Source organism: Lissotriton helveticus, chromosome 1_1 (assembly GCF_964261635.1).
Source record: "Lissotriton helveticus chromosome 1_1, aLisHel1.1, whole genome shotgun sequence".
Lineage (NCBI taxonomy): Eukaryota > Metazoa > Chordata > Amphibia > Caudata > Salamandridae > Lissotriton > Lissotriton helveticus.
Genome location: NC_136057.1, coordinates 1994166279 through 1994188903, shown reverse-complemented (window position 1 = coordinate 1994188903; position 22625 = coordinate 1994166279). Strand labels below are relative to the sequence as shown.

Sequence of the window (22625 nt, the reverse complement as noted above, 5' to 3'; positions counted from 1 at the left end):
CCGCTACATGGAACACTGGGAGGTCCTTCTTGACCGGGATATTTCGGAGGCCGAGTGGAAACATCTTTGGAGCGATATCATGTCGCACAATCATTCGGTGGCCCTGAGGGAAGCTCACTTAAAGACTATGCACGATTGGTATCTTTACCCATCCAAGCTCCATAGAATCTTCCCGGCATCCTCGGACAGATGTTGGAGAGGTTGTGGCCTCTTGGGGGACTTCCGCCACATCTGGTGGGACTGCCCGAACATTCGCCCTTTTTGGACGGAAATTTTGGCCCATATTAAAGACATCCTGGGGTACCCGATCTCGGACTCCATGGCCCATGTTCTGCTAGGTCTTCGTGACCCGCAGTTAGAACATCAAACTAAAGCGGATAAACGAATCCTGTGGTTATGCCTGGGAGCAGCTAAACTCACGTTGGCAGCAGCGTGGAAGAAACCGCAGGCCCCGGCCTGGTCACTGTGGCACTCGAGACTGTGGGGACTACTGAGCATGGAAAGAATGGCGGACATCTTCCTGGGCAATTTTAAGAATTTTATGTTCCGATGGGGCCCCTTGGTTCGCTTCTTGTCCCGAGGCTTACCGTCTGCGGTATGCCCGCCCACGCTACGTGCCCTTCACCTCTTCCAGGTCTAATCGACCTATAGAATATTGCGATCGGTTGTGTCTGTGTGAGTGTAGTTGCCACCACCGGGGGGGTGGGAAGGGAGGGAGGGCCCAGTTCACCAAGAAGTTTTGTTATTGGTTGCGACTTCGCTCTCGTAATGGGGTTGTTAGCACTATTTCCTCTACTGGGTGCATGGCCAAGCAGGCGCCTCCGCCTGGAACTCTATGTCGAACGCTGGACTCGTCACTGGACTTTGCTATACTGCCATGTGCCCACCCTTGCACTCCCCCATTTGTGTTCTTTGAGAGTATATATGGCGTCCCCTCTGAGGGACTTATGGCGGACATGTCGCTTGTGTTCTCTTTCCTACTTTGTCTCCACTCTTTTTTTTCTCCTCTTTCCTAAAAACTTCTAAATAAAAATGTTACAAAAAAAAAAAAGGATATAATTTGTCATGCACATGGACGGCAATTCGCCAAAATGGCAAGTTTGTGTGACACTATTACCACTATGACCACTGATGACAACATAGGATTGTTATCCTGCCACCTCTCTTTGCTCCTCAAAAGCTGAAGGGCAAGAGCAAGGAGTGGAAACAACAAAAATTCAAATGAATCACTAAATTTACAAAAACAATCCTTGATCCAAAACAAGCAGCTACGTTACAACATAAGTAAAAAAAATACATACGTAGAAATGCATACTTAAAAAAAAAGGGGGAGAATGTTGTATGAAGCTCAGAATATTGGCTATAATGCACACAATCAGCATTGAAGCCACCCTCTACAGTTACCTTCGTCCCTCATGTTACGATCTATCTGCACTCCAGCATTCCGTTCACGAAACTGTATTCCCTGCATGTGCCGCTGCATTGCTTCTTGTATTACTTCAAACAGTGGTTGATCCTGAGTGTGGAAACAAAATGTATGCAAACCATGGCATTAAAAAATACCCAGCTTAAGTACTGAAAAGCTCTCAGAAATCTAGAAAAGATTTGCAAAGTAGATTATAAGTAAAATATTTTCTGGACATTGTAGGAGTCAAGGTGTTCAAAAGAGAATACTTGTGAAATGTGTGCACAATAAAAATTCCATTTTGCTTTCATTCAGTTCTCACATTACATGAAGCACAAAAAGAGAACTATTTTTAAACCAAGGGTAAGCTCCTGCTACTAAAGTACCCTCAGAAAGGAAAATGCTTTCTCTGACATGGAGATGAGGTGCATACTATTTGCACACAAACACAGCCACAATACATTCTGGGCCTTGGGCCTACTTGGCTGGTGTGACATACATCTGCTTCTTGAGCTTCCATATGTTTACAATGAGGACGAGGTCTCCTGTTTCAGGATTGAGATTTTGAAACATGTATGCTTCAAAATTCTCAACTTGCCACTTCAAAGTAGATGTTCACTGTACTTAACAAGAGAATCTACCTGAAAGAAGCAGGGTGGGTAAATATAAGGAAGGGGTGAAGGGAGGTGCTCTAAACTTTCTAAAAATTAAACGTCTAATTGGATACTCATATTATCTCTACTGACTGCAAAAATATACAACTTCCTAATCAATATATTTGAGGAAAAGTAGATTGACGTGCTTTTTCTGAAGAACACGAAGTACTGGAATCTTTCATGTGGCCCTCTTCAGAATTGCAAGTAAAATAAATGGGTGTCTACCTATTTTTACCATCAAATGATCTTGTAAGATGCACAATATTTCTGTATATTTTGAAAATTGTCTTTCAAAATCCAATAGCCGGCCTATTCCCCACCCTTCTTGGTTGATGAGGTGCTTGATTAATCTGCACAGTCGCATTTTGGGTTTGGTATTTTAACTACATTTCATATTTGAAAATTCACTAGCAACCACTGTTGTGTCGTTAGACTTCGTGTTCACACTTAGCTGAAGGATAAATGCAAACGGCTAACAGTGGCTAAAATAAAGGTAATTATAGGTAAGACTAAATACTGTGCCAGGAGATGTGATGGCATATTCGTTCACTTTTTGTTAATAATAAATATTTCTTTACTTAAAGTCAATGATACGTATTGAGTGATTTTCGATATATAACTTTTATTTAACTTGAATGTTAATTAAACATATTAATGCTAAAAGGAAAATGTTACTTACCCAGTAAGCATTTGTTCGTGGCAAGTAGTACTGTAGACTCACAAGCTTAGCAAAATTGGAGAGCTCGGATGTGTGCACAAGTTGTTTTTATTCAAAGAAAGTCTGTCAAGTCACGAGGTAGTGACTCTTCCTCTAGCTGGTAACGTGGATGGTCATCAACTCCATTATTAGAATGTTTTACTGCATGACGGGTGAAGATGGAACGTGAAGCAAAGCGTATTATAAAGCGATTTCCATGCGAAAGGAGTTTGTGAAAACTAGTGAAAGTAACTGTACCAAGCAGAGATGTCCTGGGAGGAGGGTTGGCACATGTGAATCTACAACACTGCATGCTGTTAACCAATGCTTACTGGGTAAGTAGCATTTTCCTTTCGAAGCACGTGTGGCTGTAGATACATATACTTAGCATAGATTGTAAAGCATTTCTCCTCCTTAAGCAGTGGTTAGCCTGTGGGAGTTACAGTTGTTAAAATAGTGCCCATAGAACGACTTGGTCCACATTGGCTTGTTGACGGCCAGTATATCTACACACTAATGTTTTGCAAATGTATGTGGGGTCGACCATATAGCTACTTTACATATGTCAGCTATTGGTATGCTTACTAGGAAGGCCATTAAAGCTCCTTTTTTATGAGTGGAGTGAGCTCTATGAAGAATGGGTACATTTATTTTAGCATTGCATGTTTGGATGCCTTTAACAATCCATCGTGCAATGCCTGATTTAGAAATGGCCCTTCCTTCGTGAGGTTTGGTTTGTTGTGTTTTTCTAAAGGATTTAGTCCTGTACATGTAATACATCAGAGCTCTTTTTATGTCCAACATATGCTGAGCCCTTTCTGCAATTGAGGCAGGTTGGGGGAAAAACGACAGGTAATTCAATACATTGATTAAGATGGAATTGCAAGACCACCTTAGGAAGACGTTTGGGATTGGTGTGAAGTACAACCCTATTGCTATGTATTTGGAAGAAGGGTTCTTCTAAAGTTGATGCCTGAAGCTCACTGACATATCTGAGTGAAGTGACAGAAACTAGGAATGTTACCTTCCAAGATATAAACTGGAGGGGGCAGGAGTAGGGGGATTCAAATGGTGGGCCCATTAATCTTGTTAATAAAATCTTGAAATTCCACGTGGGTGCTTGTGGCATTCTAGGAGCAATGGCTCTTTTAATAACTTCCAGGAAGGCTGTGACAACTGGAATCCTGAAAAGAGGATTGTGTTGCCTATTCTGCAGATATTCAGCTACCGTTGCTGGTTGTAGCCTTATTGATGTAAAAGCTAAACCAGTGGTATGTAACTGAAATAAGTAGCAGACAATGGCCTGTACTTTAGCTGCTAAGGGATCAATGTGTTTGGTATGACAATAGTGAACAAATCTTTACCATTTAGCAGTGCAACAGTCCTGAGTAGTAGGCCTGAGTGCCTCTTTAAGAATGTCTATACAATGTTTTGGGCGATTGAGGTAACCAAAGTCTCAGACTTCAGGAGCCAGATCGCAAGGTTGAGTGATTTGGGTTCCCTGACTGGTTTCTCCATGGTTCTGTGTTAGAAGGCCCTGGCTTTGTGGGGAACTACTGACAGTTCGAGAAGTGTGGTGAACCATGGTTGCCATGCCCATGTGGGAGCCACCAGGATGACGGTGAGAGATGTCTGCTGAAGCTTGCGAACCAGAAATGGAAGCAGTGGGAGAGGTGGAAAAGCGTAAGCAAATATCCTGTACCAACTCTAGTGCGTTGCCCTTGGACTGTGGGTGTGAGAGCCTGGAGGTGAAGTTTGGGCATCTGGCGTTTTCTGCTTTGGCGAAATGGTCTATTTGTGGTTGTCCACAATGATGGAAGTATTGGAGGACTTGTAGGTGGAGTTCCCACTCGTAGTCTTGTCGGTGCCTCCTGCTGAGGAGATATTCAAAGTCGTTGTCCACTCCTTGGAGAACCTCCACTGACAGATGAATGTTGTATCGGAAAGTCGACTTCCAAATGTTATGGGCTAAATGAGAAGCTGTAGGAAGTTGGTGCAGCTTGCTTTTGGAGATAACACATGGCTGTCATGTTGCCCATCTTCCTGAGGACTACCTTGCTAATTAGGTGTGGAAGGAAGGCTTTCAGCACTAGGAGAACATCTAATAACTTCAGGAGATTTATGTTGAGATGTCTGTGACTGATTGTACAGTGGCTTAGAACAATCAGATGTTGGTGATGTAGGGAGGCATACGTTGTTACTATACTCTGCGGACCTGGGTCTATGAAAGGCTTGCCGTTAAACATGTTGTTGGTGTTCCACCACTGCAGAGAGTGGCAAGCTTGACGGCTGACCAAAACTAGTTCTTCCCATTGACCCCCCGCGGAGTCCATTGGTGCGATAAGCACTCTTGCAACAGACACATGTTCAGTCTGCCATGAGGTACTAGGACTATACATGAAGCCACCATCCAGAGGAAACACATGACTGTTCTCACAGATACTTGTTGACCTGGTGAAATTGGGAAATGAGTGCCTGGAATGCTTGTATTCTGGCAGTATTCGGGTAATCTATATCTAGTTGTGAGTTTAGAATGGCTCCTTAGTAAGAGTGCATCTGAAGAGGTTGTAGGTGGGATTTTAAGGCGTTGATTGTAAAGCCTAGTTAGTGAAGTAGGTGTATGGTGGCCTGCGTGAGCTGAAAGCACTTTTGACGAGTTGTGCCTCTGATGAGCCAGTCGTCCAGATATAGAAAGACATGTATGCTTTGTCTGAGCAGGTGAGCTGTTACTACTGCAAGACATTTGATAAAGACCCTGGGCGATGTACGGGGCCCAAAGGGGAGCACTTTACACTGGAAATGCAGACTGTTTATTAGAAAACTTAGATATTGGCAATGTGCTGGATGAATAGGAGTATGAAAGTAGCCATCCTTGACATTGAATGGGCCATGAAGTCGCTTTGTTGTAACAATGAGATGACATCTTGAAGAGTTATCATGTGAAAGTGCTCTGAGAGAATGTATTTGTTTAGGGGTCTAAGATCGAAGATTGGTCTCAGGGACCCGTGTTTTTGGGAATAAGGAAGCATAGTGAATAGACTCCTGTGCCCTGTCGTTGGAGTGGAACAGGTTCTATAGCTTCTTTTGTGAGGAGTGCTTGTACTTCTTCCCCGAGCAAATGCTGATGGATGGATAGTCTGTGTCTGTGAGGTGGAATTTTGGAGAGGTGTGGAAGTGAGTTTCAGACAATAAACATGTTGGATAATATTCAAAACCCACTGGTCAGAGGTGATATTTTGCCATGTGGGAATAAACCCTTGTAGTTGACCCCCACCAGGCACTGTGTGATCAGGAGGGAATGCTTGGGGAATCAGGGCTTTGTGATTGTGGCTGATGGTTTTGTAAACCCACGTTTGCCTCTACCTTTGGAGTTGTTACCCCTATATGAGCCACAGTAATATCACCTAGACGAGGTGGTTTGGGTCTGAGTCCGCCGGTACGATTTAGATGTCTCAGGGGAGGTGTTCTTGGAACCTACACAGTAAGAGGAGCGGTGACAGGAGCCACAGTGAGAAGGTGTCTGCAGCCCTCTGATGGCCTTAGCTGTTTCGTTTTTCTTTTGTTGGTTTTCTCAAGGAGCGTATCTACTTGAGAACCAAGCAGATGTTCCCCATCAAATGGGAGGGCCAGGAGATTTAGTTGGACTTCAGGTTTAAATCCTGAGATCCGGAGCCAGGCACGCCTGCGTAGTAAAAGGCTAGAATGTATCCTGCTAGCTGCAGTATCAGCAGCATCGAGTGCACATCGTATTGTGGCATTAGACATTAATTTACCACCCTGAGAGGCAATTTGATAGGCCTGTTTTTTTATGTTCTTCTGGAAGGTATTGGAGTATTTCATCCATCTCATCCCAGTGAGCCCTATCATATCTAGAGAAGAGGCAGATAGAATTTGCGATCCACCAATGATTGGCAGGTTGGGAGGGCACTCACTTTACTGCTGCTTCAATCTTTTTACCCTCCTTATCTGGAGGAGGTGCTTCATCAGATGTTTGTGAATTGCCGCTTTTACATGCTGTTGCCACAACCAAAGAGTCTGGTAGAAGTTGATCTTTGATATATATATATGGGGTCATTAGGTGAAGATTTATATTTTTATCGACCCTGGCGTTATGACCCTAGATCTTACCGGGTTATTGGAAATGCCAGTGGTGTGGCAGAGCATGCTTTTGAGCAAGGGCAAGTATTGTGATGAGCGTTGTGTAGAGGAGAGAACTTCAAATAAAAAATCAACATCTAGGGGCTCTGCACCTTGTGGAAGGTGACAGTTCTATGAATTAAATCATGGTAGATGATAGTGTCATCGGGGGAGAGGGTTTCGCATGGTACAGATCGGGGTCTGTATCCACAAGTACTATGGTGAAATATGATTCCCAGGGGTCATCTTGTGGTGGACTATTGAAAGTGTCGCCAACATCTCCAACCTCTATGTAAGAAAGCAATTACCTTTTTGAGGAATATATTGTGGATCACGTGCAAGTAGTGTACAGGACTTGTGACCTTGAACCATCTACTTCTAGGGTTTGGGTGGAATTGGAGCATCCAACGCCAAGGCAGTGGTTGCCAGGCAATGGTTTTAAGTCTCTCTCGAATGTTCTTTTGACCCTTTGTGGTGGTTAGCTAGGGTCGATGCCCAGGTGGTGAGGGCACAATACGCATGGCTGGTTGAGCTAGAGGCAGGTCTTGCACCTCGATGTTGGAGCGGGAGATATTGTCGTGGGAGAAGGTCCCTTCATATGCCACTGTCACTTGTGCCTGTAGATCTTCCTGGAGGTCCTTTGGTCTGAAGATGGCTGGTGTTTCGTCCACGTTCCTTCGAGACATCTCGAGACCTCAAGCCTGACAGTCACAATGAGTCTTTCCGGACCTGAAGAAGTTGTAAGCCTCGCAGCTGGCCTCATCGTGCTCGAAGGGAGAGGCACAGATTACACACCTGGTGAAAGGCAGTGCGAGGATACTTTGTGTGACACCGAGGATAAAAAAAAAAAAGGTGCCCATTCCTTGGAACATGAAGCAGATGGAATGCCTATGGATGAAAACAGTGTCCCAAAGTGCGAAGGCCCACGAAGACAGCGGTGATGAGAGTTGCACCGACTAAGTTAGTGTCATCGAACCGAACCAGAGGAAGTAAAAGAGAGCCCCAATCTAAAGCAATACCGACGAGAAGTAGGTATAAACCGAGAAAGCTATAGCAAGACGGTGTCGAACCACAGCAGGGGAGCCCATGTTCGAACCTGATGGCAGAAAAAAACAATATAACAATGGAGTTGATGAACATGCACATTACCAGCAAGCGGAGGAGTCACAAGCTGAGCATTGTAAAATGCAATATCTCTGTGGGAAGACTGAGGAAGTAGGGGAAATTAACAGATTCACACACTACAAAATTATAAAAACTGTAGCCAGGACACTGATCTCCAGTTCACAGGGAGTAGCCCACCCTCCCTGAATTTAGACAGAATAAACAGCGAATGTTAAGTGCAAATGGATGGAGATTTGAAGCCTCTAATGTAAATGCTATGAGGAGGAACAAAAAAATGTAACTGAACATCCTAAATGCAGATATCTATCGAGGAATGGTCACAGTATGATAACATGATTCTATATGTTAAACATATGACTTTGATACAGAACAATAATTATTTTCCAGTTTTGGGAGTGTGCACCTTTTTTTCAATAATCTCAATATTGAAGTAAAAAATAGTAGCAAAAGGGAAAAGGAGCATGCTTTGGAAGTCAACAGCAAAGGGTGTAAGAAATGAAAGTGCAATATAGTAGTAGTTTGACACGGCTTCCCCTTTCACAATTTGTAAACTTAGAATGATCTTTACCACTGCTCCTGCCGGCTGTGCTAAAGAGTCGTCTTTAGGATACATCCGTGAAACTGGACACTTGAGAATGTCTGTGCCATTGGCAACGATGTTGCAGTAATCCTGTATACACTGGAGCCACCACCACACTGCATCACGGCAATTAAATCTGGCATGGGTCCCTTGGCCAAGAAGATTTGGGATAAGGCCATGTCTCATGGTGCCTGCAAAGGCCAAAATTATGTTCCTGAAATTAAAGTGTAAGAGGTTGTAGGTTATAATGTGGCAGACAATTTATCAACACTTTAGCACCTCAGAATATTCCCCTAGAACACTGAAGTTGAATGACTGGTATGGTTAAGACATGCATGTCCATCAGCTATGGTCAGCATTGCAATCATAGTTCTATCCAATATACTATTTATTATATTGTTCAAGGCCTCATGCATGATGTCAAAGATATGATGATGGATTATGTCATCACCAATTACATGAATGTCATAAATGAGGTCATTCACAAAATCTACCCCCCAGAGTCCACTGGGCTGAACATGTAGTCATCCCCATCAGGTGCTGGATGCATGGAATGGCCTGTACTGAACAGGAAGGTTGTTGGGTCTAGAGCACACTTTGGCCAGATGTACGACCATTTTTAGCTACCACAAACAGATTCTGCCATTTGCGACAGCTAAAATGGCTTCCAGCATGTACTAACCCTATTCTGGGAGTCCGTTATCTATTACCGATTCGCAAAATAGGGCTTGTGAGTCAGAATTAGGAAGGGACGTGCCTAGTACTAGGTCCCTTCCTAGTACTGAGTTGGAGGAGCATGTGTGAATGTTTTGAGACTGGAACGCGGTCGCAAAACATTCATATTTTACTGACTCCATGAAGGAGGTGGTAACCCATTTGCAAAGGAGAAGGGGTCCAAAAAGGGCCCCTTCCCCTTTGTGCATGAGGGCACTAACAATTTTTAAAGAGCAGGCAGCGGTCCCAAGGACCACTGCCTACTCTTAAAAAATTAAAAGGTAGCTTTTCATTTTTATTTTTGAAATGCATCCCGTATTCCTTTAAGGAAAACAGATTTCAGGTAAAAAAATAATTGCTTTATTGAAATAGAAATCACAGACATGGTTGTCTGCTGACTCCAGCAGGTCACCATCGCTATGATTACAGACCATTCCCAATGGGTCGCAAAGTGCGACCTGCTTCATGAATATTGATGAGACCGGTCAATTGTGACCCCACTGGGAATCGCTAAATGTGTCTGAGACACATTAGTATATTTCAATTTGAGAGTCACAAAAAATCGTAATTAGAGACTCGCAAAATGAAATGGTCGTACATCTGGCCCTTTGACACAACCAGAAGGGTCTAGGGCAGTGCTTCCCAAACATTTTTAAAACACAACCAAATGTTTACAACAATAAGCTTTGCGACCCACCTACCTTTAACTGTAACTAAACGACTATGTGTTAGAGCATTGTTGTTAGATCTGGGGGTCTCTAGTTGGCAATGGTATTCACATTTGTCCAAATAGGGACCCTTACTTCTAAGTCAGGATAAGGGGATTACACTCCTTAATAGCCCCTGCTCACCCCCTTGGTAGCTTGGCACGAGCAGACAGGCTTATCTCAGAGGCAGTGTGTTAAGCATTTGTGAATATACACAGTAATACAGTGAAAACACTACAGATGGACACAACACAGGTTTTATAAAAATAAGTATTCTTTATATAGACTTAACACAAGACCACAAACGACAAAAATCCACAATACTACACTTAAGATTGCTTTAAAGATGATCAAAGTTACTTAGTTCAAGTTGATGATAAATGCAACAAAGTTCTCAACAAAGTACCTGGATGCGTAACGCTAAGTAAACAAAAGGCTTGCAAAAGGGGAGATGCGTCGGTTCCGTGATCCGGGGGAGATGATGTGTCGGGCCTCAATGCTTGCGCAGAGTAGGGGATGCGTCGTAATCCTTACCGGTGCGGAGGTGATGCGTAGATTCTCAGCCAGTGGGCCCGTTGAGGTGCGCAAGATGGCGCCTTGATGCGCTGCGAAGATTTGGTTGCAATGTGAGAACATGGCACCCTAGAGGCAGCGATGCGATGATGATGCGTAGGCATCCTGTCAGCCTTGCGACAACTCTGTACTTTGGAGCCTCAATAGGCCCTGCGACACGCTTCTCTGGTGATGCGATGGCGCCTCTCTCGATGGTGTCACGCTTCTCCGGTGATGCGACAGCAGGCAGCTTAGATGAACACACGCTTCCAGGGAGATGCGGCGAAGGCTCGCTTCTCCGGCGATGCGACGATTTCAGCTGCGGCGGCGACACGCTTCCTCTCGATGCGTCGTGCTTCCAGCTCCCAGCGACACGCAAATGTCTGGAGTTGAGAATTCCCTGCAAGGAAATTCAGAGGGGAGCTGGAGATTAAGTCTTTTGTCCCTGAGACTTCAGCAGGAGGCAAGCACAGTTCAAGCCCTTGGAGAATATTCTGAATATGATGAAAGTCCTTCTCCTTTCCTTAGCAATGAAGCAACCACTGCAGGCCAACCCAGCAAACAGCACACTGGCAGAGGGGCAGTCAAACTTCTGCAGCTTCCTTGGTTCTTCTCCTTGGCAAAAGGTTTCTTGTTCCAGACGTGATCTAATTTCTTGGGATCAGTGTCCCAATATTTATACCCCAAAATCCTTTGTTCGCTGAAGGCAGAGAGGCATCTGCCTAGTCCAAACCAGCTCCTGAGCACTTTGTTTACATGACTCTCTTCTTCCTTTCACTGTGCAAGGCAGAGACATCAGCCGCCCCACAGGAGGTGGAGCCAGCATAGGGGAGGGAAGATACAGCTCTGGAGCACTTTGTTGACAAGATTCCTTCTCTCCTTTCACAGTGCAGGGCAGAGACATCAGACAAGCCACAGGATGCGGAGCCAGCATTGTAGAGGGAAGGCCCAGCCCTATCCAGGTCCCAGGTGAAACTCCTTCCTCCAATCTAAATGCAGATCTCTCTATTCACCACCGGGCTGCCCCAGCCTGTCTCCTGGAATCCCCCAGCCCTGCCACTCATAAACCCAGACAAGGAATACACAACCTAGCAGAGGCAGGCCTGGACAGTTAGGTAAGAAAATACCTACTTTCTAAAAGTGGTATTTTCAAACACAGAATATTAAAACTAACTTTACTAAAATATGTATTGTATTATTCTGAGTTTAGGCATACTAAATTCGAATTCCTACCATGTTCCCTCAGTCAGTTAGGATTATAAGAATGTAATAATCTAACTGCCTATTCTAGCCTATGGAGAACAGGTAGCCTTCAATAGTGAAAAAATGTAAATGGCTGTAATTCACTATTAGGACATGCTACACACACCAGAGCAAGTCCTGCCTTATATTTACAATGCACCCTGCCTTTGGGCCTACCATAGGGGTGTCTAATATGAAGCAAAGGGAAGGTTTAGCGACTGGCAAGTGGGTGCACTTGCCAAGTTGACATGGTAGTCACAGACTGCACACAGGCCCTGCAATGGCAGGCCTGAGACACAATTTACAAGCTGCTTCTGTGGGTGGCACGACCAGTGCTGCAAGCCCACCAGCAGCATTTGATTTACAAGCCCTGGGCACACATGGTGCACTGTACTAGGGGCTGCCAGGTAAATCAAATACCCAATCATAGAATCACCAATTAGTACATCAATTTAACATAGGGAGAACTTGCGCTGTGGCACTGAATAGCAGTGGCACAGTGCCCAAAGCATATAACCAGCAAAAACATATCAAAACAGAGGAGGCAATCCATCAAAAATGGAAGGGAGACTCACGGCAATGATGCCAGGTCTAACAATTGTCATTTATCGACATATTTTCCATTGAAATGGCCATTAAATTTGCAGACATACAGTTTTACTGGTAAAACTCTATAGGAACATAAATGATAATGTGTAAAAATTGGGTGTCTGTGAGTATTTAGCATTTGTACATCCCGACGTGTCTTCATTTGTTTTGATCTCATTAAAATCTCTGTTCCCAGCATACTTCATAATTACAGTATTAACTGGTGTGTCTCAACAAATCATTTGGATGTCTAAATTATATGCCTTTGCAGCCATGGCAGGGGTACTTCAGCATTTTATCCCAACTGATAGTCTCGATAGCGCACCAAATTTTAAGAAGGCTCTTACTATAGGTGCAAAGTTATCTCATGGGTTTTTAACAAACGGTATAATATCATCTGCATAGAGGGATTTTAAGAGTGGCCTTGTCTTGAAACTTAGACCTCTATGTGAATAACATAGTAGGGATGCCAAGGCTTCAATTACAATAATCAACAAAAGTGGTGATAATGGACACTTCTCTGCTGTGCCTCTGGTGTTGTGAATGAGTGCAGAAAGTTGGTCATTTTTTAGGAAATCTTGATGTGGAGTTTGTATTTAATCACTTCACCTAACTTACATACATGTGAGCCAAGCCCATCCTATTCAATATCTTCATCAAGAATCCTGATACTTTTAACTCAAATGCACAGACAAAAGTCAGCCACTGCTTTTATTTCTGGTTTAATATGGTGCAACTGTGGCACAAGTGGGCTTATGACTCGAACAGTCTTTCTGTATTAGATGTTCTTATATGTTTAAAGAGGTGGTACGGCAAAGCAAGGGTATTGATGGTCTTCTGTCCATTTTTCTCTTTTTACAGATTACTGGAGATCTGATCCACAGGTCCAGAGATCGCCCCTCACAGGTAAGTTGACAAGTGGAAATATGCTTCTAACTCAAGTGTGTGGTTTGTGCGGGGAGTTTCTCATAGCATAGTCTCATGCTACCATCACCTTGTGAATAAAGAAAAGTACACTTGGGCTTTAGGGAATTAGCGCTTTGTACAAAATGCCCAGTACTTTCACTAGGTCATATAACAAAATGAAAACAAATCTAACCAGGTCAGTACATCCCTCTGCCCATTTTATAGCCAAGCACTCATTCTCTTACACGGGTTACGGTTGTTTCAGAGAAAAGAGTTTTCGGGTGATGTTTAATATGGGAGCCTTGAGACCCCCTTCATAGGTCTGGGACAAGACCGCACCTATTCTCATCTCCGACGCATCCGTCTGTTTATATTCCCCATTTGTGACATCATTGCAACTTCTTTCTGGATAGCTTCCCTCCGGGTGACAGGAACACAATAGGGTTTCTGCTTTACTATAACCCCTTCCTGAGTAGGGATAACATGTTCGGTTAACTGGGTCAGGCCGGGAGAGCCAGAAAACAGAGATAAAAGAGGCCGAAGGATTGACATGAGTACGACACTTTATTCCTCTGTTAGGGTATAATTTATTGGAAGCTGGTCTAAAGTACTAGGATCAGTTTTTAACGGTTGAATGATATTCACTTTCTTTGGCAGAGGTACCAATAACTTTTTTAACAGGTTCCCAAGATAGTTTTATTCCCTTTTTGACTACATTGGTAATCACTACGTGACCTTGCCTATTTTGGCGACTATTTTATATGGCCCTTTCCATTTGGACTTAATCTTTAATGGGGAAGTAGGAAGCAAAACCAACACCCACTGGCCTACTTGATAGCTATGCCACTTCTTCCCCTTATCATAGATTTACTTCTGTTTGTTATGGCTTTCTAAATTACAATGGGTCAAATCTCTGAGTTTCCCTATCCAAGCTTGTTCCTGTTTTGCATATTCAAGTAATCCACTGCCCCTTCTCCTGCACCTTTCTCCCAAACCTATTTGGTTATCTCAAGGAGGCTCCTGGACTGCATGCTGTATAGTAGTGCTAAGGAAGAACATCCCAGGCTACTCTGAGTCTGTCCCCTAATAACAACAAGCATTGGCATTGACATAGCCAATAGGTCTCACCTTTTGGGACCTTATAAGTGTTTAGCCATGCAACACTTCATGTTGTTGCACCAAGGATATTGTGCTGGATAATTAAACACTTATAAGGTCCCAGAGTGACCCCTAACTAAATCTTGAGCAACCACCCAAGGAACGGTTGTATGTACTGGCCTGGCTGGCTTTGGTTTAATTTTGCTATATGACCTAGTGAAAGTACTGGGCATTTTGTACGAAGTGCTAATTTCGTACAAAATGCCCAGAACCTACAGCAAAGGCTGTCAGGCACCGATCCGGGTCCCTACCGGCGGGGCCTTTGGCAGAAGTGTTGAGATGTGGCTTGGCATCTGAGGGCTAAAATAAGGCTGAAGTTATCAGTTGAGGCAGGAAGAGAGCACACCAGGAGACAGCCACAGGATCCATGGGGCCTGAAAGCAAGCCCGAGGGACACAGAATCATTCAGAATAAGTGTGGTATTGCATAAACCCTGAGGTTTTAGGGATAAGCTTATGGGATACTACACTGTAGTACCAAAGAGGAAAATTCCGAAAATGCCAAGCATACCTCCTCGTTTCGGCCACTGAGGATTGAACTAATCTACTTTAGAGTACTCCAGAAATATCTACTGCCATGCCTTACCTAAATTACAGTCTATTACAATGTGATCTGGCTTTGACAGCATTTTTAGAAGAAATTGACAGTGCTCATAGAGTTTTTGGTATCTCTACTAAATGACTCAATTATCCTGCAGTTAATCACACAGTAATGCAGAGTCCCTCCAAGCTAAACTCTCTAAGTTCAACATTTGTGTTGGTTTTCTCGCTGATAAAAGCAACACAAGTAGCTTTTGTGGTGGAAAAGTATCATGAAGATCTGCATTCCTATCCAGAGCCACCAATGAAATTACTCAGGGTTAATATTTCCTTGGGTGGTCATTATCACATTTTTACAATGTCTCCATGGCACTGAAAGAGCAGATGATCATCAAAATGTATTTTCAGTTTTAATTTTCTGTAGTACCTTACTGGAGTGATATAGCTTCCCACCTCTACCTGCAGTAATCGTTCCAAAGGAGTTCTTAAGTGAGCAAAGCGGAAAGTGTTGATAGCTCAATATTGTCATGTAAAAGATTAGGCAGAAACTTTTCACAGGAGAAATCAACTCCTTTAACAGAGATTTCAGAGAAGTGATTACTAAAGCTTTAGAACCTCTCTCTGAATTACTTTCTTTTCTTTTCTTTTGGCCCTTAAATGTGTGGTTTGCCTTATCACCTTCATAATGTCTTCGAATCTGCAAAAGTGCAACATCGCCTAATGTGTCCTTTCCATGGTATTGTAATGTATCCGCCTATCGCTTCTGTTCCTTTCTTCAGGAGAGACAATTCTTGGTGCTTTCATTGAGCACAAATCCAAAATATCCTTTCAACACATTTCCTGATAACATATCCAGCGTTTCACACATTCACATTATTTTATAATAATGGAAAGAGTTACACAAAATCTTTACATACCCCCTGACTCCCTATCAAACAACTTGGCAAGTAATATCGCTTTGTGGTACCGTTTGTACCAGACTATCACTGAAACTAGATTACTTTTCTGTACAAGTTTCTCTTCCTCTGTCACCTTTTCTGCTTTCCTCTATTTCTTCAATGGTTATACATTCTTTCAAGCCTTTCAAGAAGGGGTCATCACACATTACTGAACTCTGTTCACCTCAGTCGCTACTTCTACTGTACATGAATTCCACAATTGTCAAGGGTACTGATATTCGATACAAAGGATGATTTTCTTGGTATTGACTTTGTTTGGCTCCACTTTTTTTCTACTTTAACCAGACGTGGTTCACAGGGGTTCACCATCAGTATTGGTGAACAGGCCTTTGTTCCAGATGAAGAAGCCATTGGTATTATAAGAAATGCTACAAGGTACTGTAAAGAGGTAAGGGAGGCATGATGTATCTACTGGTCTGCATCAGGCTAAAATTGCACCATCTTACATATTAAAGACAACTTATCATCTGCAACTAAACGTCCTAAAAGTTGGGGCAGAAAATATGTTATTTTGATATTCCAATTTAACAATAAAGTCTTAAACATCTACACAGTTGAGGAGGATTGGCCTGACAAGATGATAGAATTGACATTCTTGACGAGGTTCTCCTGGTCAACTATCAACGTTCTGCAGAATACTAATTAACCAGGTCAATAATCAAGCTTCACGATCACTGCTGGTTATATGTGCTAAGTAGCAGAGGCTAGAGGCTGGAAGCAGAACAGCAGAGAGGGAAAGAAGGCCGGTAAGATGGGCATGGGGAATCGGTCCCTGACGACATCTGCAGCTCAGCAGTCTAAACAGCAGTGCGGAAATAAGGAGATTCGCAAAGCACTGCCAATGGTGAATCCAAGATGGCAGTCCTACGAAAGGAGTTGTAAAAGTAAGCTGGTTTGCAGTGTCCAAGGGAAGCTTGAGGTGGAGCCTGGCACAGCCGACACTCACACCAAGGACACCCACTAGGGAGAGGGTGAGAGGTGCCAGGAAAGAATACAAATGTTAGGAGGGAGAACGGCGCAAGGCCCAACCAGAGAGTAAAAGCAGGGACAATGCGATGGGATAGGGCCCTGTGGGAGGGACCCCAGCATCAATAGGAGAATGGACCGCAATCCTCACTTTCCTTTTTACCATTCTCCTCCTCACAGGATACCCTTCACAGTGGTATAGTGATGGGGAGAGGGAATGCAAGGAGACCAACATAGGCATATTAACACCCCCTTGTAAACGGACACTGCAGACCTGACAGAGAGCCTCAACCAGCAAGGTGCAACATATACATGTGCATGATCTGAGAATCTGATGGAACTGTGAAGGTGCAGGCAGCTGAGGGAGTGCCAGTCCATCACCTGCAAGAAGTGACAAAGCACAAAGGGGAGCATAGGGAAAATAAGATCACAGGAAGGAAGAGAGGGCGTTGCCTCAGACTTATCGCAACTGGAAGATGGAGGATATGAAGGGCCAAATCCGCCAGATTCGGTATGGCAGGACTCAGTGAAGAACAAGCTACAATGGGGAAATGAAAAATGAGCAAGCCCTCCCAGAACAGCGTAAGTAAACCAACACATAGAAGAATTCGGTTTGACGTAACTGGTCCACAAACTACTCAAGGCAAGCATGAGAAAGATGTTGGAGAGAGTGCAGGACACCAAGGAGACAGTGGGCTATCTGCAAAATGAAATAAACACCTACAAGAACATATCAGGTCCCTTGTGGGCACTCTATCTGAAATATATGCTATTGTACAGCGGGAAACTAAAAATGATACACGGGCAAATCACACCTTTTTTCACAAATGCTGATAAAGTATACACAAGGCTTGAATTGTGGTAGGACGGCGCTTCTCTGTAGATGTCTCTGTGGAGTGGACTTTGCACCACCCACGTCAACTGGATCACAGTGTAATACATAGGATTTCGGGGAGCCAGGCGGTTGGAACAGGGCATTGCATCCTTGAAACCAACCAACATGGAGAATAGAGGCGATGGGACAAGTGCTTTGGCTGCCAAAGTGATACCAATAGAGAATCAGACATTGAAAATCACAAAGAAGTCAACACAGGAAGAAGAGCAGAGAAGGGACATGGACAAAGACGGACCACTACCTGTTGTGGCCTTGTCAGGTGGTAGCAGTGGCAATAAAAAGGCTATTATGGGTCATGTCTAACTGTTGGGGGAGAAGGATCTGGTTGACAGAAGGAAGGAGGAGTAGCAATACTTCAAGGGTTAATATCACTAAGGATGGTGGAGATATGGGGGAAACTGTGTCAGAGCAAATGTATGGAATATGGACACAAAAACCAGTTGATTGAACCAATGCCACCATTTTTTCATACAAAAATTGAATTGTACAATATATGAGTGTAGGGCATGTCATGCATTGGGGGCAGGCAATTCAAGACTCACGGCATTATGCTGTAGGCCGGAGGCTACATCTTTGTTACATATGAAATGCAAGGCTAAGAGCAGCAATTGCAAAATAGGGGTAGGACCTTAAAGCACAAATTTGTCAAAGGCATCTGAAAAAGCCACGTACAATCCCCCACTATGGTCACTGGCATGCAAGATGTTATAATGAGGCTGCACAGCAAATAGGTTCTTCAAGTCTTTAATATCGAAGACAACAACTTTCGACGTGGTGTTCCTTTCGCCAGGCAGCAAGCAACTGCCGGCGAACAGAAAGCCACACCATCATAGTGGTAATAGAACTAAAACCCTGTGGACACCCGTGAGGCCGATGTAAAGAAGAAATCTTGTAGCCCACTACTAACAGAGCAAGACCAATAAGGGTCATGTAACATATGGGAAACAGTGCAAGATAAATAAAACTTCATTTAAAATTACATCTCATGGTTGTAGTAAAGCTAGCTAAAAAATGCTTGTGCAGTATACACAGGAAGAAAGCATGCTGTTGAGAATGAAAATAAAACAACATAGGCATAACACAGGGCAGGCACAGACGTCACGCAGATAGGCAAGCGGTCTTCTTGGCCTAGGAATTCTCCTGACCTCACTCCAACTCCTATTGTCAACCCCAGACTCATTACACAGTCGGGCACCATCACCACTTTGCCACGCTCCATACCCTTACCATTTACTCCATCTTCATCCTTCATAAGCATGAATCAACTACAACCTTCGCCCCCCATCACTATACCTAGTACACTCTTGACCATTATACTTGCTTACTCTTCTTAAGTTCCAGCGTTCACCATTGGATAGCACCACATGCCACCTGTGAAGCTCCTTCACCTCAAAAGGACGAGGGATACTACTAAACCTCTTTTCCCTCTACCAGATTTGATTTTCACCCAACCACCAGAAACAATCCCGATTAGCAATGCTACCCTGGTAGATGACTGTTGGCCCTGCTCCCTTCCCCTTCAATCAAATATTGCATCCATGAAGGGCAAAGTTTGGAAACAGGCTTCCTTCCCCTCATAATGCAAAAGAGAACCTAACCAGTGGCTGTTTTCTCTGTTGTATTAATAAGCCCAAAATAAATCAGAAATTCCACATCCAATCTGTTAGCCTCTGCCATCTGCAAAGCCCCTTTTATCATGCTCTTCGCTCTTTCCATAATTACGTTTGCATGGGGATTGTACAAGGCGGTGCATGAATGCCTCGCCCCACATGACAAAAAGAAGTCTTTCATCTCTTCAGATGGACTATGTAATAAAGAGAGCTTTGGTACAAAAGATGCTGTCAAGTCAGAAAGCTGACATAGTATTCCTTTGGGAGATTCACCTGAAACTTAGGCAATGCCAGTTTATTGGCAGGGGAACTGTAAGATGATAAGCCACTCAGGATAGAACAAGGATTCCAGAGGGTAGAAATATTAATTGAAACATCCTTATAGTTCAGCCCAGGGTAGACATAGACAGATATTGCAGGAAGGTATGCAGCTGTGTTAGGGACCTGGAAGGGGAAAATATACTATGAAACAATAGAAGAGGGGGATAAAGCTAAAAATCTATCAGCTTGGATAAGCAGCCGAGAAGAGGGACTGAGAGACGTAAAATAAATACATACACAGGGATGAGGATAGAAGGAGATGTGGCTTTAACAGAAGCGTTGGCACACAACTTCCATGACTACTACAGTTCTTCAACTACTGGGGATAGCAAGGAATTACTAAACTTTGCATGTGAATGCCCAGCCCAACACCTGACTGAAGGACACAAGTAAATGCTGGAGGAGGAGGTCACAGTGGAGGAAGTTGGGATAGCTCTAACACAATTTCAATCGAGGACGACACAAAACACTGGAAACAAAAGTGGGGCTACCAATAAAGATTGATACCAACCGTGCTACTGGGTATCTTTGAACCAACAGACAGGACTAAATACCAAACAATGCTTGTAAATCATGTGTTGGCTGTGGCCAAAAAGGAACCTGCCAAAAAATGTGGGAGCTCTGAACTACTTACAGCCTCAGAATGGTCTTGAAAGATGGATTTGTGTTTGCCAACAGCAAAAGATGGTTTAGTAAGGGTCGTAGCTGCCTTTAGAACTTCAAGAAAATCTGGGGAAACTGGGCTGCAAACATCAGTCATAGTTAAGAGACATACAGGGTGGCAGACCCAATGGGAGAATTACCCCACTTCAGACATCAGTGTTACTACTGAAGGCTTATAGCAATAGACAATTCAATCAATGATGGGTCGGCCTGTGAGATCCCACTTCTACATCACTGAATGAAGGTGGGGGAGGACAAGGGTAATGGTCTCATATACATAGCTCTTGCTTATGCCAATGAAAATTTACAGTTATAGAACATTGTTTCTTGCAATCTTGCAGCACAGTTGTGGCATTATAGACATTTAACAAGCACAGAATAAAATAAATAAAATGTATTTCAAAGAATCTTACACAATTTAAATATATAATATGCTAACATCTTTCCATTTGTCATTGGCCACGAAATAATAGTAGAATACCTTCTATTTACACATTCACAATATTTTTGTACCTGGCCTCTATATGACGTCCTGTAATAAGCATCAGGCCTCTCAGTGCTATAAAAGTGTCTCTTCCCCAACTGCGAAAAATACCAGCCGAGAAATGAGGCAATCCTATTTAAAAAACAGCAAGAAAATGCAATTTAATCATGCAGCATTTCAAACAATGAAACAATTAGTAACATTCAAATAATAAGATGCTTATGAGGTTCAACAAGAAAGATAGAAACATTATAATGTGCAGATTTCAGTTGAAAGAAAGAAAACACAAATAGTTGTATTTGATTTAGTTGAGTTAACCAAGCATATCAGCACCACAGCTCACTACACACATACTTAACACATTGTTCAGGCAGACCTGCCACAGAGATTGCATTGAGGAAGCCCTTTTCAACCTGTCACTGGTGTCAATGTAAAATACATTTTCCTAAGAACATAGATTGAACCTTTGCCGACTGAACGAGTGACCACATAATCTAGCTCCAATTTTTAAAAACTTCAAGTATCATAACAAATCCTAACCGGATCCCTTTTCATACTTTTAAGGTAAAACCACTTTCCCTCAAAGAGCCTGCAGGATAATATTTTGAAAATGTCTGCTAAACTAGTAATCAGCATGATAAACCTGCACACCATCTGCACAGCCTTCAAAAAGGTCATCTATATGATCTTGCCGGTAATTTGTATCAGCAGCCCTGGTGGAGAGAATTCCTCTTAAATGACTTGGTCTCATTTTTGGCACCAGAAACTAAGATTGTACCCAGTAAGATATATCCTCTTAAAGAAATTGTCATTGGCTGGATGCTAAGCACGTTCCTTAGACCGTGACCTGACCTATCCAAGGCAGGGATGGTGCCTTCCAGTGGCCAGCTTGCTCCACACTTCTAAAATATGTATAAGAGCTGGTGTCTGGAGAAAGGCATCCCAGAACGAGAGGGAAAATCCTCAGGTGCATAAGTGAATAGAAAACCTATAAACGACGGTGAGGCCAGAGGCACCAATCTTGAAGGACAAACCGGGAATTCAGCAGAAGAAAAATGGAGAAGCAAGCGGACACTGACAGGTTTGCAAGAGAAACAGAGCTGAGAGTACATTCAGTCCAGAACAGGCAGTGGAAAAAAAGGATAAACATGGTGACTGGGGAGGGGCGTGGCTAGCAGCCGATGATGGCGGCAGCATAGAAAGCGAGCTCCGCGGTTGAAGCGGCCTCCACGACGATCCGACTACTGATCCGTCACACAACAATCTCCTGCGGGAAGGTACCGACGCCCAGACCGGGCGGCACAAACGGAGACAAGCGGAACATAAATCCGAAGACGGGAAGTGAAGTTCAGGGTGAAGCCCGCGCGGGCCGCTAAGAAGGTTTGAAGCCGGGGAGTTGCCTGACGCGGTGAGCGGACAGGAAGTGCTATAAGCAGGGCGAGATAGCACTGGAAGTGCCCGCCCGAGGACGAGCTCGAGGCGACAGGGAAGTCTGCGGTCCAGCTTTAACACCGGACTTAAGGTGCCCGGGATCGGAGGACCAGCCATCCGTGTTGGCAATTCAGCGCTTGTTGGGAGCGCACCCAGACAGCGTACGGAGGCGGACAACCCCGCAACCTCCGGGGCCGGAGCCGCCATCTTGGACGCGGAGCACGGAAGAGCCCGGGGTGGGTGACAGCGAGAGACCCGCACCAGCCTGCACGGGACCCGAGAGTACCGGC

The 22625-nt window shown here is 43.8% G+C and overlaps 1 protein-coding gene across 3 annotated transcripts in view; it reads right to left on the bottom strand.

Moving 5' to 3' along the window:
- The window catches only part of AGL (amylo-alpha-1,6-glucosidase and 4-alpha-glucanotransferase), a 421834-nt gene that overhangs the window by 111594 nt on the left and 287615 nt on the right, over positions 1 to 22625 (bottom strand). For all 3 annotated transcript variants that reach the window (XM_078644341.1, XM_078644358.1, XM_078644350.1), the window contains exons 25-27: positions 20934 to 21036; positions 8589 to 8814; positions 1405 to 1516 (exon numbers count right to left, since the gene is read on the bottom strand). In XM_078644341.1, coding sequence (XP_078500467.1) covers positions 1405 to 1516; positions 8589 to 8814; positions 20934 to 21036 — 441 coding nt within the window. The remainder of the gene's footprint in view (positions 1 to 1404; positions 1517 to 8588; positions 8815 to 20933; positions 21037 to 22625) is intronic.